The sequence below is a fragment of the Fundulus heteroclitus genome, chromosome 13, assembly GCF_011125445.2.
Source record: "Fundulus heteroclitus isolate FHET01 chromosome 13, MU-UCD_Fhet_4.1, whole genome shotgun sequence".
Taxonomy (NCBI): Eukaryota; Metazoa; Chordata; class Actinopteri; order Cyprinodontiformes; family Fundulidae; genus Fundulus; species Fundulus heteroclitus.
Genome location: NC_046373.1, coordinates 39,484,968 through 39,501,428, shown reverse-complemented (window position 1 = coordinate 39,501,428; position 16,461 = coordinate 39,484,968). Strand labels below are relative to the sequence as shown.

At 42.7% G+C, this 16,461-nt stretch overlaps 1 protein-coding gene across 2 annotated transcripts in view; it reads right to left on the bottom strand.

Annotated features, from left to right (window-relative positions):
* Positions 1-704: 704 nt before the first annotated feature.
* The window catches only part of LOC105923535, a 50,073-nt gene continuing 34,316 nt past the window's right edge, over positions 705-16,461 (bottom strand). For both annotated transcript variants that reach the window (XM_021314944.2, XM_036145748.1), the window contains 18 exons: positions 14,940-15,090; positions 13,115-13,230; positions 12,892-13,029; positions 12,665-12,815; positions 12,412-12,584; positions 11,852-11,987; positions 11,314-11,400; positions 10,015-10,052; positions 9,812-9,929; positions 8,493-8,617; positions 8,227-8,410; positions 6,712-6,977; positions 6,492-6,636; positions 5,542-5,693; positions 3,772-3,877; positions 3,426-3,692; positions 3,219-3,339; positions 705-1,440 (listed from right to left, as the gene is read on the bottom strand). In XM_021314944.2, coding sequence (XP_021170619.2) covers positions 1,266-1,440; positions 3,219-3,339; positions 3,426-3,692; positions 3,772-3,877; positions 5,542-5,693; positions 6,492-6,636; positions 6,712-6,977; positions 8,227-8,410; positions 8,493-8,617; positions 9,812-9,929; positions 10,015-10,052; positions 11,314-11,400; positions 11,852-11,987; positions 12,412-12,584; positions 12,665-12,815; positions 12,892-13,029; positions 13,115-13,230; positions 14,940-15,090 — 2,649 coding nt within the window. In that variant the 3' untranslated portion in view covers positions 705-1,265. The remainder of the gene's footprint in view (positions 1,441-3,218; positions 3,340-3,425; positions 3,693-3,771; positions 3,878-5,541; positions 5,694-6,491; positions 6,637-6,711; positions 6,978-8,226; positions 8,411-8,492; positions 8,618-9,811; positions 9,930-10,014; positions 10,053-11,313; positions 11,401-11,851; positions 11,988-12,411; positions 12,585-12,664; positions 12,816-12,891; positions 13,030-13,114; positions 13,231-14,939; positions 15,091-16,461) is intronic.

The following is a 16,461-nucleotide window of genomic DNA, read 5'->3' as shown; positions in this document are numbered from 1 at the left end:
GCATACTTTAAATGTTAAAAATGTAAGTCTTCTTTAAACAAAGAGTATCAAAGTGTTTCCTGACTGGGTCATGTATCCTCTTTTTTGAAAAATCAAGATTTGGTCACACTAGTGTGACAACTAAAAACTTCCCAAAACGAATAATGTAATGTAAAAAGAACAAATAAAGCAAAGTAACATGAAAACTGAGCAGTTTCACATTCTGGTCACACTTGAGTCCAGATTAATTCAAACGTGGGCATTAACTCTCAGATGCTCTGATTTGTTTATGCTTTACCTGTTTTTCTTTGGATCAGCTGATCTCGGGTAGGGCATGTGTTACATTTTCTGTTTTCTCCACATTTCATCGACAGCATGAGGTCCACAGGGAGCGGTTTGGTGTGGAAATGTGCAGATTGTCAATAAAGAGCGTGACTCTTTTATGTCATTGCATGTTTTTTTTGTTTGTTTTTTTAAGTTATCCCACCAGCATCCTCTTCAGAAGTTGGTGTCCTGGGCAAATGCGTATGTGGCCTATACCCAGAACCGATCCTGATGTTGAAATTAATGTTTAACCTTTTTAATAAGATTTGAAAATCTTGACCTAAAAAAAGAATTGTCCATCTGACTCAAACTGCCTGAGCTGGCATCCAACATCTGGACCATTCCCGACTTGTGGTTGAAGGCCACAAACAAAAGTTCTGAGGGCCACTCATGCAAGAATTTAATTTTAGTAATTAAGGTTTAAAAGGGGTGCAATTTAGCTTCTGTTACCATTTGAAAAAAAGGTTTTCCCTTCACAATTTGTGCAAATCTGATAAAAGCTGAGCTGTGAAATTATCAAAACAAGGCAGAGTGAAACGTCTCAGATACTGTTTTTATTAAGAACATGATTTGTCCTCCGAGTCAAACGAGATGAAAGCAAAGATTAGATCCAGTTTAAAACAACTGTTACTGTAATTATTTTCTGTTTCAAATATGAAAAACTTTACCCCAACCCGATTCTCTCTGTACAAAAACAGAAATAAAAAAAAACATCCAGACAGAGGATAAGAATCGACTCTTAAATCCTGAAAATGATGAAGATGAGCTCTGAGTCTCCTCTCTGTGACGCAAACATTAAAATCCACACAACAGACAAATGTCGACAGAAATGAAAGACAAACCCAGAATTTAAACATTATTCACCAAAAGAACGGAAAATAGAAATTAGAGATCTGCTGCTTTAGCCGCTTCATGATTCAGTCCACTCCTGGTTTCCAGATGGTTCTGGTCCGTTTAGTCCCTCACGTTCCTCCTGCTGCGTCCTGCAGCTCTCTGACGGCGAGGGATCGAACGATGGCGGCCTCCATGGTGGCGCTGTCCAGCGGCGCCACTGAGAACCACACAGGGCTGCTGGGAAGGCAGCGGCTGTTGGGCTGCAGGTAGAAGACGTCGCTGCGCCGCTTCACCGACTCTGAGCTGAAACACACCAAACAGTCAAATTAAACTAAAACTAATAAAATAAAATTAAAGTTTATCAGTGAATATTTGTCAGAAACAGGGAGAGAAACAACCGCATGAGATACAATCAGACATGCAATGCTGAGAATTTCTCTGCCTGTTTCATTTGACGTCTGTACTGATTTTTTCTGTTTCTTAAAAACTTCAATGCTTCGGAAGAAAATCAGGGCCATTAAAAATGGCCATTCAAAAAAATCTATTAAATTCTGGCTTTAATCCCAACTTTATTTTCTAAATTTTGACATTTTCACAGAATTCTGACTTTTTTCATGAAAAGTCTTTACCTGACTCCGCCAGATAGATTTGCTCCGCATATCCATCTGGAAACCTTCCGTTGAAGTAATTTTGGGAAGGGGCGAAAATACTGGTTAGCTGATTGGCCTATGTTGGTGATAGACGGGCCAAATGAACCAATCAGATTCGTCGTCGCTCGTAACAGAGCGACGACGAAAACACAACCACAAGCCAAGCTACTCTTGCTGCTGCAGGTAAAGGCTCGTTAGCTCAGCAAAGAAATACTCTGTAATTCCGATAAAACTTGCTCGATAGCCACGCTAACGCTAGTTTCATCGGCTGAAGCCGCCATGTTCTTTAGACTGAACTGTCGCGCTTCTCGTTGCGTCACACCTCAACCCGCCTCAAAGCCAACGCTGATTGGACGTTCGTTTGGTGAACGGCTCCAAATTTTCTTCAACGGAGAGTAGCCAGACTGATCTGCGAGTGAAACCTTGAAAGCTCGCGAGATCAGGATGGTCTCACGAGGCTAGAAAAGTCTGGCTTCTTTCTCAGAATTCTGACTTTTTTCACAGAATTCTGAGTTTGTTCCTCAAAACTCTGACTTCTTTCTCAGAATTCCGACATTATTTTAAAAATTCTGACTTTTTTCCTCAAAATTCTGACATTTTTCCTCAAAGGTCTGACTTTTTTCCTCAAAAGTCTGACTTTTTTCCACTGAGAAAAAAGTCAGAATTCTGACAATAAAGTCCGAATTGAATAAAAAAATGTTTAAATGGCCCAAATCCTCCTCCGTAAAAAGCTGCTGCAGGTCCGTTGAAAGAGACAACAGTTTTGAATATAACAGAAAATTCAGCAGTTAAAAAATATCCCTATTTGTGCGTCAGAGAATATCTCTGACCTTTAACTAATTTTTAATTAACTAAAATTACACATCTAAAACAGATGTAATGCATTTAATACATGTTTAATACATGTTAATACAAAAAACTAGAGGAGTCCCTCTAAAATAAAACAAATCTAAATGTTTGGAGCAGATATCTGGAAACACAAAACTATGAAAAACACAGCTAAACTGAACAAAACTGTTGCATTATATATATTAGTTTTAGTAAAGCTCTAAAGGGTAAATTATCGTCACTGGGTGGAAGAGAAGCAGAATTTGAGCTGCAGTTCTCCTCCTAACCAGCAGGTGTCAACCCTGAGAAAACAACACAGTAAAATTTATGAGCTGCACAGAAAAGACTGAAGACAAGAAAGAGGAGAGCTTTGCTTCTGTAAACCTGTTACTAAATATTACTGCAGGTGCATCTCAGTAAGTAAGAACATTATGAAGCGTTTGTTTATTTCAGTGATTCTGTTCAAAATGTGAAATTTATCCCGTCATCTTCCCACTGTGTGACGGTCCGTATGTTAAAACTTTAGTCATTTCTCTCTCACATCAACAGCGGTTAATCTTCTACCAGGCAGGTTCGTCCTGGATCGTGTGAGGACGTTCTCACCACTTGGAGAGGTAGAACTCATACAGTCGGACCGGACAGCGCAGAGGGTTCTCCAGGTTCTCCTTCATGTCCAGGAATCTCTTGTTTAACCTGCGTTTCTTCGCCGGGACGCCGTCAGAACCTGGAGAACATAAAAAAAACCCATCATAAATAAACGTACATGTGATGATGTATCGGGTCATGTCTGATGAAGAACATAATTTTCACCGTCCGCCTCTTTAGAACCCGTCTCTGCAGCGTTCCCAGGCTCAGACAGGTAGAACCGCAGGAAGGTGGTCTTGGTGTTGTCGGCGTTGGTTTTGGTGCAGCGCGTGACGTGGGCGAAGGACAGCTGGCGGTGCTGCTCCACCGTGGTGAAGCCGAAGTTCTTGCAGCAGAAGAAGAGCAGAGTGTTGAGGAGGACGATGGGGGAGTACGCCCCCAGCTGCTTGCACCCCCACAGGAACTCCTCCTTGACGCAGGAGGGGAGAGAACCTGCAGAGGAGAACGGAGCTGATGAACGGCAGGAAGGATGGAGCAGCAGGAGGAGCAGAGGAGGAGGTCCAGGACTCACGGCGGGCCGAGGGAGACGATTTCAGGATCCTGGTGAACTCAGAGGAGAACTTCTGGTGCTTCGGGTCGGTGAAAATGTTCTCCACCCGACTGTTTTCAAACAGATACTAAGAACAGACAAACACAGGAAATAAAAACCAAGAAAATTATAAAATCATAAAAAAATATCTAATGATAAGTGACGGCAGGAGCCAGTGAACCCTGCAGGAACAGGATGATTTGGAGGCAAATCCTCCTTTTATGCACATTATGCTCATTTTAATGGAAGCTGCTGCTGATGGCTTATAAATTGTTCATTAATCAACAAGCGTCACTGAACACATAGTAACAAAGAACCTGACTGGATGGGATTAATTAGCAATTAGTCCAGGACTAATTAGTAATTAGTCCAGGCAGACCTTTGCAATACGCCGACAGATACACTTAGGTTAGCTTTTCATTTTAATCAGTGAATAAATAAACACGGGAAGCATAACGCGTATACGCTCCTGTTTGGCAGGGAATAAATGGGAAAAACAACATCCTGTTTCACAAAATAAGAGTCGTTGAAACTCAAGCGCCATGGAAACTCAAGCTAACAAACTAAAATATGCGATTTCTATTCAGATATGGTCAAGACACAGACTTTTAGGTGATCAAAACATAGGATATATTAATGATAATTTAACACCTTACCCATATATTACTGGTAATTTGTCTTTCTTTAATTACTTACCACTGATCAAAGTTCTCGTCTCTGCAGAAACACACAGCTGTCGAGCATACTTTGCATCGTCTGGTGTAAATTTACACTTTTAAAAACACGCCCGTTAGCTGCACTGCCAGAGTATTTCCTCCTTAAGGCGACCAGATTTGATTTCTCTAATGAAAACTGGGGACGTCCCTGATTTTGTTAAGCTATAATCTCTGCCTGGGGCTTGGTTTGTTTTCTCTGAACTGCAACGCCGACGGGGGGGCGGGGAAGGTGCGTTCGGCAAAGCTCTCCTACGTCGGGACAGCAGCAGGACCGGGTAAATACCTCTGGTTGCGCTAAACAATAGCAATAACTAACGTACAATAATGTGCAACTCATGTGAATTCAATCTCTGGATTATACATATAACTGTTACAATTACTGTAATAAGTGTTTTGCAGTAACTATGTGCAATAATGTGCTGTGGTATATTGTCAACATAAAGGTAATTCATTCCTGCTGCTACCTGATCATACTTTGCTGCTTTATACCTGTAACCATTATAGTAATTATGCAACCATGCACCATAGATGCAACAATAACTGTAATAACTTATGTGCAATAAGCTATTTATACAAGGTGCTATAACCTGTGCAATAACCCTGTACAAAGTGTATAATAACATATGTGCAATAACCTATGTATACATAGAAGTGTATAGAATTGTATATAGCTGTATAACTGTATCTAACTGATTCTACTTACCTACTTTGGCACCTTCTTCTGACTTTTGACTATTGAGCCGATGAGACAAGTGAATTTCTCCATTGTGAGATCAATAAAGCTCATCTTATCTTATCTTATAAGCAAACAATCATCATAATAAACAGAAATAAACTTTTTTACTCCATCATGATTCACTGAAATCAGGGATATTTCTGGGGACAGGTCCTCCAAAACGGGGTCTGTCCCCAGAAATCGGGGACGTCTGGTCTCCCTACCGGAGGGGCGGAGTGATCTTACACACTTGGGAAGAATATGTGATGCGCCTTATAATCTGCTCTGCAGGAGGATCTGAAAAGATGAAGTCAAGGTTACCTGCTGGATGCTGAGGCACATGTAGAACAGGATGTCTGGAGAAAACGGGTCTCCCTGGGGGTGTTTCACCTCGCTGATGAAGAGCGACAGGCCCTCGCTCAGTTCCGATGAAGAACACTGGAGGAGATCCGCCTTCAAGCTCCCAGCAGACGCTGGCAGACAGAAAGACGAGAGCATGAATCGTGGCTGCAGCTCCTGGACCAGGCATGTCCAAAGTGCGGCCCAGGGACCATTTGTGGCCCCTGTACTGATTTTGGGTGGCCCCAAATGGCACTTCAAGAAAGATTTGGTCGGCCAGTACAGGTGGCTGATGCAGATGGAAGAATTTAGTTATTAATTAGGGCAAAATTATTAAAGAAAAGTTAAAATCCTACAATTGAAAACGTTAATCACAACACAAAGTATTTATCTTATAATAAACACATTTTTGACATTCTCTTTAATTTCATAGTAACATCTATCCAATGATATTTAAGTACTCACATGCAGACTTTGGTGAATTAAAATGTGCTTTCAATACAGTTATTAAAATTGGCCAATTGCAACAAGTGTTCTCAAAGAGAAACTGACCCAAATACTGTTCTTATATTGCTAGACCAAAGAGAGTACAGTTTATTATTGTTAAACAGTCAAATTTAATTATTCAAAATAATTTGCCAACTGGATGACCATCTTTTAATACAACAAATGAGCAAAACACTTTTTTAAATATTGGATCTACAATGATTTACACATTAATTTCTTACAACAAAATCTGACTAATTTATTTATTTAAAATAATCATATTTTGTAATGTAGGTAAAAAATTAACAATTTTTTTTTAACTAAAAGAATTATGTTTATTTTTTGGCCCACGAATTCCTTTGACTTGACAATTTTGGCCGATGTAACGAAAAGTTTGGACACCCCTGTCCTAGACGGAAACTGTGGGAAACGTCTGACCGCCGTACCGGGTAGAAGGCCCAGACTGGTCTGAGACTCTCTCCACTGGATCCATCTCCTCCAAGTTTCAACTCCACACCGACCGTCCAGAACCAGCTCAGCAGAACCTGCATGGACCTTCTTCTCTTCAGCTTCTTCAGGCACAGTTCCTCCCTGAAGCAGAGAGCAGGAGTCAGTCTCAGAAACCACAAACCTTCAGCGCGTCTCAGCCTTGTTTTTGCTTCTTGCCTCGTTGATATTCTGGACGTTTCCCTCTGAAGCCGAGACTTCAGCAGGCAGAGGAATCAATGAGCTCTGGAGATCCGGAGCCTCAGCGGACGGAGGGATGTCAGGGAGGCGATTTTTGGGAACGTTGGCCTCCGGGTCCGGAGGAGCGGAGCTGCAGGTTTCTGGCTGGCTGAAAAACTCCAGGCTGCATACAGAGTCAATGTCTCTGTGGTTAAAACCCGGCTGATAATCCGTCCCCAAGTCGTCCATGTAGCTGTTGATGGTTTCTGAAATCCAAACAGAAATCAAAGATGTTATGAGGAACATTTTCTCTAAAATATTCTCAAACAGGAGCCTCCCTGATGGGTTATTTGGCTCATTAAAAAAAAGTTTTATTTGCAGTTGGCCACAAACCATAAGACGATCTGCTCAGACAAATTCAAACCTGAACGTTCTGGCTGATGTGCAAATAAAAAAAAAATAAAAAAATGTGTGCCCAGAAATAATCTTCACTGTGAAACATGGTGGTGGCAGCATCATGCTGTGGGAAGCTGGTTGGACGGATGGAGCTAAATCCAGGACAGTCCTGGAAGAAAACCTGTCAGAGGCTGCAGGAGAGCTGCAGATCCTTTAGCTATCAGGCTCCTCTCCTGTGGAACCAACTCCCAGTTTTGGTCCGTGAGGCAGACACCCCGTCTACTTTTAAGACTAATCTTAAAACTTTCCTTTGTGACAAAGCTTCTAGTTAGAGTGGCTCATGTTACCCTGAGCTATCTCTATAGTTATGCTACTATAGGCTTAGGCTGCTGGAGGACATCAGGATCTATTTCTCTCTCTCTCTGCTGAGTTCTCCTACTGCTCTCCAATCTGCATTGCTTGTTGTTATTTCAGCTTTTAACTTTTTATTCTCTGTCATTTTTCTCTTCATAGAAGGTACACCTGGTCTGGCGTTCTGTTAGCTGTGACATCATCAGGGGAGGCAGATCATCCTCTATTACCATCTACCATAGACTAACATAGAAAGTACTCCTGGGTCAATGTGAGCTTCTGTGCTTTCTGTGTCTCTGCTCTGTCTTCTCTAAGCCCCAGTGGGTGGAGGCAGATGAGCGTTCACACTGAGCCTGGTTCTGGTTCTGCTGGAGGTTCTCCTCCCTGTTAAAGGGGAGTTTTCCTCTCCACTGTCGCTTCATGCATGCTCAGTATGAGGGATTGCTGCAAAGCCATCAACAATGCAGACGGCTGTCCACTGTGGCTCTACGCTCTTTCAGGAGGAGTGAATGCTGCTTGTCGGGACTTTGATGCAACCAACTGGTTCCCTTAGAGAGGAAACTTTCTCACCAACCTGGAGGATCTGATGGAGGCTGACGCTGGAAAGAACCTTCGAGATGACATGTTATGTGAATTGGCGCTATATAAATAACATTTAATTGAACTGAATTGAATTAAATATTTAAACTCCTGGGAGGAAAAAGGTGAAAAAAATTCACCCAATAAAATCTAGAATGAACTAATTTTAGAAATCCTGACATTTCTTACCAATAAGTGACGGAGTTTGTCTTTCCTCCTCCTCCTCCTCCTCCTTCTTCCCGTTTTCTCGCCGCTTCCCGTCCTCCGGCTCTGTTCGTCTCTCAGCTCCGCAGCTAAACTCCGTCTGCGTCTCCTGCGTCGCCGTCGGCCGCGGGTCGGCCCTCTTCTCAGGGAGAAACACCGGCACCGGCAGCTGTGGAGACACCCGGCACACCGTCTAAAGAGGAGCGAGCGTGGTTCTGATCCTTCTAAAGAGAAAAGAGGACTTCCCGTACCGGCACCGGCAGAACCAACGGAACCGGGGCGAACTGGCTGTAGAGGTTCATGGGCAGAGGAGCGTAGACGGGAACCGGCACAGGAACAGCGGAGAGCACCTGCTGAACTTTGGGCTTAAACGCCACTTTGAATGAGAGAAACAGAAATGCTCCGTTAGTTTACCTCAACTCAGCATAATTTGTTTCCAAAAATAATAAAATGCTCACGATTCCTGAGGTCACATACGGCGCCTTGCAAAAGTATTCACTCCCTTTGGCTTTTAACTTATTTTGCTACATTTCATCCTGTAATTTTAACGTTTTTAATCTTATTCTATGTGATGAATCAGCAAAAAACAGTCTAAGCTGGTGAAGAAAAACGTAAAATTTTCATGTTCAGATGTCTCCATGCTCTTGAAATTGTTCATTTCTCTATTAAGTCCCATAATTAGAGAAATTAAGTCCACCTGTGGGACTCTGAGGGTCACATGACCTGCAGCAGGAGGCAGAAACACCATGAAGACCCAGGTCCACAGCAGAGCCTGGAGGTTCTGTCCAGAGGACCAGAACCAGCCGTACGCTCCACAGAGCCGGGCTTCATGGAGGAGAGGCCAGAAAGAAGACATCACTGAGGGTTAGAAACCAGAAGGAAGGGTTTGAGTTTGCCAAAAGGCACGTGGGCAGCTCCCCAGAGTCTGGAGGGAGGCGTTCTGGTCAGAGACTTAAACTGGACTTTTCAGCCACCAAGGAAAACGGCGTCTGGAAAACGGCGTCTGGTCCAAACCAACACGTCCATCCCCTCCAGAACCCCGTCCCCACAGTGGAGCACGGTGGAGGCAGCATCATGCTGGGGGGGGGGGGGGTTCTGGACCAGAACCGGAGTCAGTCTGGCTGTGGTCTGAGACCGGGATGGAGGTTCTGCTTCCAGCAGCACCTGAAGCAGCACTGGAGGGGATTAGATGTGTTGGAACGGCCTAGTCAAAGCCCGGACCTCAGTCCAGGGAGAACCTGTGGTCAGACGTGAAGATCTCTGATCATCAGAGGAAACCGTCCAGCCTGGAGGAACGGGTCAGAACCCCAGAGATCCAGATGCTGACTGCAGGGGGTGAATACTTATTCACGCTGAGCTTTTCTGGTATTTGGACCTAAATAAAATGATATCTTCAAAGTTGTCTCCATGTTCTGTAAATTAAATGCTGCAAACATCAAACGGTCCACTTTAACTCCAGGTTGGGAGGAAACAAAACAAGAGAAATGCCACAGGGGGTGTGTGAATACTTTTGCGGGGCATTGAGGTTGTTTTGTTTTCTACGTTTTAATTAAAAATGTGTTTTTTCCACCTGTCTGTGAAGCGGTCTCCACAGTGTGAGCGCAGCAGCAGACTCCCTTGTTGTGCACCAGAGGAACGCAGAGCGTGGATTTGTTCTTCAGCTCTCTGGGCGCCGTCTGAACGCCGGCCTGAGCAGGAGACAAGCAAACATCCTCAGCAAGCGTTCAGTTCGCCCAAACGCTGCCGCCACTTCCTGTCCGGCCGCAAACTTACGTGTCCGACGACTTTAGTCTGAATGTCTGAGAACGATCCTGCGGAGACAGAACCACGAGTCAAAGCTGAAACTAAAACCACAATCTAAAACTTTTACTTCAGTCTTTTTGTTTCCCCACCCTAAAATTTAGTTAGCCTCGTGAGACCATCCTGATCTCGCGAGCTTTCAAGGTTTCACTCGCAGATCAGTCTGGCTACTTTACGTTAAAGAAAATTTGGAGCAGTTCACGAAACGAACGTCCAATCAGCGTTGGCTTTGAGGCAGTGTTGTAGTCAAGTCACTATGCCTCGAGTCCGAGTCCAGGTTCGAGTATCCAGTGTTCAAGTCCGAGTCATTAAAAAAAATCTGAGTCGAGTCCGAGTCGAGTCACTATTGATCAAGTCGAGTCCAAGTTCCGCAGTGAAAATTAACGTTCGTTGTAGGAACATGCCGTGACGTGTGATGTATGACATGAAGCAGTAACATTCCATTGCACTAATAATTTAGATATTAAAATCATACACTAAATAATATTCTAATGACATATTAAAATTATAGCCTAATGATATAAAAAAAAGTCAAGTCTTTTTCTCAATTTCCGAGTCAGAATGATCTGAATGTAGGAGTCCGAGTTCAAGTTCGAGTCATCAGTGCTCAAGTCCAAGTTCGAGTCACGAGTCTCTAAATTTAGCTAATGACTCGGACTCGAGTTCTACAACACTGATTTGAGGCGAGTTGAGGTGTGACGCAACGAGAAGCGCGACAGTTCAGTCTAAAGAACATGGCGGCTTCAGCCGATGAAACTAGCGTTAGCGTGGCTATCGAGCAAGTTTTATCGGAATTACAGAGTATTTCTTCACTGAAAGAAGAGCAAAACGCTGCTCTGGAGGCTTTTCTCAGAGGAAAAGATGTTTTTGCTCTTCTCCCGACTGGTTTCGCCAAGAGCTTGTGGTTGTGTTTTCGTCATCGCTGTTAGTACGTCATATGCTTCGTTGATCTGATTGGTTTATTTGGCCCGTCTATCACCAACATAGGCCAATCAGCTAACCAGTATTTTCGCCCCTTCCCAAAATTACTTCAACGGAAGGTTTCCAGATGGATATGCGGAGCAAATCCATCTGGCGGAGTCAGGTTAAAAATTTTGATTTTTAATTCAGAAATACTCCAAATCAGCAGTCGGACTAATTCTCTTTTACACTCAGCTGGTTGTATTAATAACTTTTTAACATTTCTAAAGCTGCTTGTGAGCAAAATGAGTTTTTGCTGCGGGTTATCAGAGCGGCTCCATGAACGGAGGCCCAGTGTGTGCATGTTGGTACCGAGCGGTGAGGCTCTTCCTGCCGGGCCGCCGGACAGCGACACCACGCTGGTGATAACAGGCGAGGCAGATCCAGGAGGAGAAGACCCTGGAAGCAGGAAGCAGATCAGAGACGTTTAAATCTCAGCCTCTCTGGACAAAAAGTCCAGCTTGCACTGCAAAAACTGAACTAAAAATAAGCACAATTTTCTTAAAATTACTGTATTTGTCCTTGATTTGAGCAGGCAAATAAGATGATTTGCCAACGGAATAAGATTTTTGCACTTAAAATAGGAACAACTCATCTCCATCGTCTTATTTCAAGTGCAGGATGTCTAATTATCTTATTTTAGGGTTCATAATACTCAATCCATTGGCAGATAATATCATTTACCTGCTCAATTCAAGGACAAAAACTCAAATTTTAAGAACATTTTACTTATTTTAAGGTCTGTTTTTGCAGTGTGTGGTTCTTGTTTTTCGGGCCGATCGAGGTTCTTGTCATTCCTCTGAATAAACCGGCCTCAGAAGGAAGGATAAAAAAAAAACTCTCCCCGTACCTGCGGCGAGCGTCCGCTCCTGGTTATTCCTGAAGTCCAGCAGACATCTCAGGTCGCAGAAGTGCGTGACGTTCCCCGGCAGAGCCAGAGTCTCCGTCAGCTTCCCTCGCCGTCCGCAGCCGTCGCATTTGGCCTCCTGAGATGAAGAAGAAGAAGGTTCTGCTTCAGTGAACCTCAGCGACTCATGTTTCAGATTCAGGTGGGACATATCCTGAAAACAGGGTAAACACTGCAAAAACAGAACTAAAAGTAAGAAATCATTGTAATTTTTCTTGATTAGAGCAGGTAAATAATACTATTTGCCAATGGAATAAGCTTTTTTCACTTAAAATAGGAATAATTCATCTCCATCGTCTTATTTCAAGTGCAGGATGTCTAATTATCTTATTTTAGAGATGAATTGTTCCTATTTAGGTTAAAAATTTTCATTCCATTGGCAAATAGTCTCATCTACCTGCTCAAATCAAGGAAAAATACACTAATTTCAAAATTTATTTGCTTATTTTTAGTTCCCTTTTTGCAGTGAACTGGAGCAGGGACGGTTCTGCTGCTCTACTCACGTCGCTGACGAGCGTTTTGTACTTGGATCTGCAGCCTTCGGAGCAGAAGAGCTTCTTCTTGCCTTTGCCCCGGGCCGGCAGCACCGTCCTAGAGACGCAGAGGCAGAAGGCGCAGGACGGACAGTGTTTGCCCCACTTCTCGTCCAGCTCCCGCTGAAACAGCCGGAAGCAGCCTGAGAAAAGACAAAGGAGGCGTTTCCTGAAGCAGAACCGGCGCCGTTGGCTCTGCGCCGGCTCTGATGGCGGCGCCTACCGTCGCTGCAGAAGCTGCAGTCCTTGCCATCGATCCTCTTCACCTCGTTGACGACGCCGTTGTCCCTGCAGCGGGCGCACACGCCCAGGATCTTCTGCCGCTTCTTAAACTCCTGAGAGCAGGCCGGGCTGCAGACAAACACCAGCCGGTTCTGTCCACAGAAGCAGAACCTCTGTAACTAAAGCTCAGGACTGGACCCGACACTTTCTGTGAAACAAGCAGCTCACCTTGTTCTGGATGACTGTGGGAGCAGCTTTTATGACCTGCTGACACTGAGCACACAGGAGCTCCTCTGGGATTTGGTCCAAAGTGTGTCTGCCGGGTTCTGCTCCGTTGGTTCTGCTGATCTGGTCTTTTTGGGTCTCCTGCGGCGGGAGAAGCAGAAAGCTGCATGTTTAGGTTTCAGGCAGCCGGGTTTGAGGCGGCGGGTGGAAGTTAAGGCTCCGCTACCTTGAAGGCCATGGCACACGTCAGGCAGCAGAAGTTCCTGACGGAGGCGTCCGACGCGGCCAGATGACACGCCGGCGCCGACTTCTTCCCGCAGGTATCGCAGCTCAGCGGCACGCCTGAGGAGGACCGCATGTTCAGAACCAACGCTTTAACGTCTCACACGCTGCACAGCACCATAACATCTGGTTAGGTTGCAAATTCGTCAGGATATAGTTTTATATTTCAGGCTCTTTCTGCAGCTGGTTGGAATAATCAACATTTAACCTCTGAGGTAGAAAATCCCCGCCGAGCTCAAGACAATATGTTCATAGACGCTGAGAAGCTTATTAATTATACAGCATATACTTACAGCAAGTGAATTTCATTCTTGGATCAGTTGTGACGTATTTTGACCAACCAACTTTGCCTACTACTGTTTATTATTACAGTTTTTTACACTGCAAAAACAGATCTAAAAATAAGTAAAATGTTCTTAAAGTTAGTGTATTTATCCTTGATTTGGGCAGGTAAATAAGATTATCTGCCAATGGAATGAGTATTTTGACTCCTAAAATAAGATAATTAGATATCCTGCACTTGAAATAAAATGATGGAGATGAATTGTTCCTATTTTAGGTGCAAAAATCTAATTCCATTGGCAAATCATCTTATTTACCTGCTCAAATCAAGGACAGATAGACTAACTTTAAGAACATTTTACTTATTTCTAGTTCCGTTTTTGCAGTGTATACTAATTATCTTTGTAATAATGTGGTGCACTGCAGAAAGGGAACTATAAGTAAGTAAAATTGTTTTGAAATTAGTGTTTTTCCCCTTGATTTGAGCAGATCTACCAGTGGAATAAGATTGTTGCACTTAAAATAGGAACAATATCTTATTTCAAGTGCAGTTTATCTAATTATCTTATTTTAGGGGTAAAAATACTCATTCCATTGGCAGATAATCTTATTTACCTGCTCAAATCAAGTAAAAATACACTAATTTCAACAAGATTTTATTTACTTTTAGTTCCCTTTATGCAGTGAGTAGTCGGTCCAGAGTACAACAGAACAGAATTTAAGTTATTTTAGCATTTTTCTAAATTACATGAATGTTTGCTTTTGATAGAAATACTTGGAAAAAAAATAGTGGATTGTTTTATGAGCTGCGAATTGAGCATGTTGTTTATATGCAGGTCAAAATAAAGCAGATTTGTCTTAATTCAAGCGTACTTCTTTTCTTTTACAACCTCAACAAAAACTCCAAACTTTTAATTAAGTAAAGAAGCAAAACAAGAATATTTCACTTAGCAAGATTTTCAAATTGCATTGTTTTGAAAGAGGTTGGTATATCTCACTTAAATTTATCTCCCTTTGACTTGAAATGAGAGAAATATACTAGATAAGGTTTTGTGTTTTAATCCAGCCTTCAGTTCTGCTTATTTCTCTTCGGAGCAGCGAGACTTCCTCCTCCGGTCTGGATCAACAGCTCTTCAGGATTTTTAAGTTTCTCTTTGGACTTTGCCTCCTTTGTTGCTCATTTTCAGAGGAGCTGAGAATATTTGAAAGGGAAGAAAAACAAAAACAATCCATCCATCCATCCATTCTTCTGCTCATCCAGGACCAGGAGCAGCAGGTCTGAAACAAAACCCAGTTTCTCATCCAGAGAGTCCAGATTTTCTTTCCAAGGGGACAGAGGTCTCCGTCACCTTGGAAAGAAAATCTGAATAAATGGAGGCTGGATCAGGAGTTTGGATCTTTAAGCTTCTTTCTGGGATTTCTGAGACCTTCTGGGAGTCAAATGGGGGAAGAAGCAGCAGAGAAAACCCAGCAGGTTTGTTTGGTACCGGCTGCACAGACGGCCTGGATCTTGGAAGCCATGATGCAGCTGCTGGAGCAAAAGAGCTCGATGACGTCTTTGCTGTTTTTCTTCTCAGTCATGTCCGACATCAGTTTAGAGGTGCAGCATATGGAGCACGGCTGCGGCGTCTGGATTTTCTGTCAAATGAGAAGAAAACATCAGATTTTAAAGGTGCATAGGCACGCTATATGACTTTTAAAAATAGATACGCCGGTAGTTCACTCTGGTTGCATACAACAAATCACGGCGTCCCACTGGTGCATTATTTGTCATTTCTGTCTTTTACGCGTTGTTTTTGCTCAGTTTGTTAGTAAATGACGCCGTTCTGTGTATATTTCCCGTCGCATACGTACAATTGTTCAACAAGCCCAAGGAGGTGAGCCAACGTGGAACTCTCAGCAGGGTGGCAAAATAAAAATAAATCAAAAGATCAAGTGTAAAAAATGTTTGATCAAAGAGGGATAAGACTGGAACAGCGCTGGGAATACAGGACGAACGTTGGTGTTCAGTAAAGCGGGAGCTAAAACTCAGGAAACATTCAGATGTCGCTGCAAAGATGATGAATATGTTAGTCCTAAACACTATCAGGTGTATATCGCCTTATTTTATCATGATCAACTGGTTTTGGTTGCTTTTGCTTAGGCATATAAACTTTAAGCTCTTTTCTCCAAACTACAAGTCACACTTTTTTTTTTTCATAGTTTGGCCAATACTATGACTTATAGTCAGGTGCGACTTATATATATCAAGAACCGTTATTGGGTTATCCGTGCTCTGTTGTCTCGGCGGGTTACAACTTCTCTGATGCACTGAGCTTCATGTTGCTCTGAAACATCTTTTTCATACTGTTAGCTTAGCATGTAGCACCGCTACGCTCACGGTCTAATATCAGGGTAGGTTTGTCAACATTCAGCGTAACATACTATTACGATGAAGTGCACTCCCGAGAACTTTCCAGGTTGTAGTTGCTGCACTGAGAAAATAGAACTAAAAATAAGAATTTTTTCTTGAACTGAGTGTATTTTACCTTGATTTGATCAGGTGAATAAGATTATTTGCCAATGGAATAAGATTTTTAAACTTAAAATAGGAACATTTCATCACCTTCATCTTATTTCAAGTGAAGCATATCTAATTATTTTAGGGGTAAAAATACTCATTCCATTGGCAAAGAATCTTATTTACCTGCTCAAATCAAGGACAAACACTTTAATTTCAAGAAAATTTTACTAATTTGTAGTTCTCTTTTTGCAGTGTGGCTTGTATTCCATTCATCCTCCCAGGTATGTTTCCTATTATTCAGCCTATTGTGAATACAGCTGTGTAATAGAATAAGTTGCCTTACCAGATTAAATGTCAGTTTTCAGCCTTGGATTGTGTAAAATAAATTTCTAAATAATTATGACTTATATGTATTTTTTTCCTATTTATGATGCATTCTTTGACTGAAATGACTTATATTGTGGAGCGATTTATAGTCCGAAAAATATGGTAAGGTTCCAGGTTTC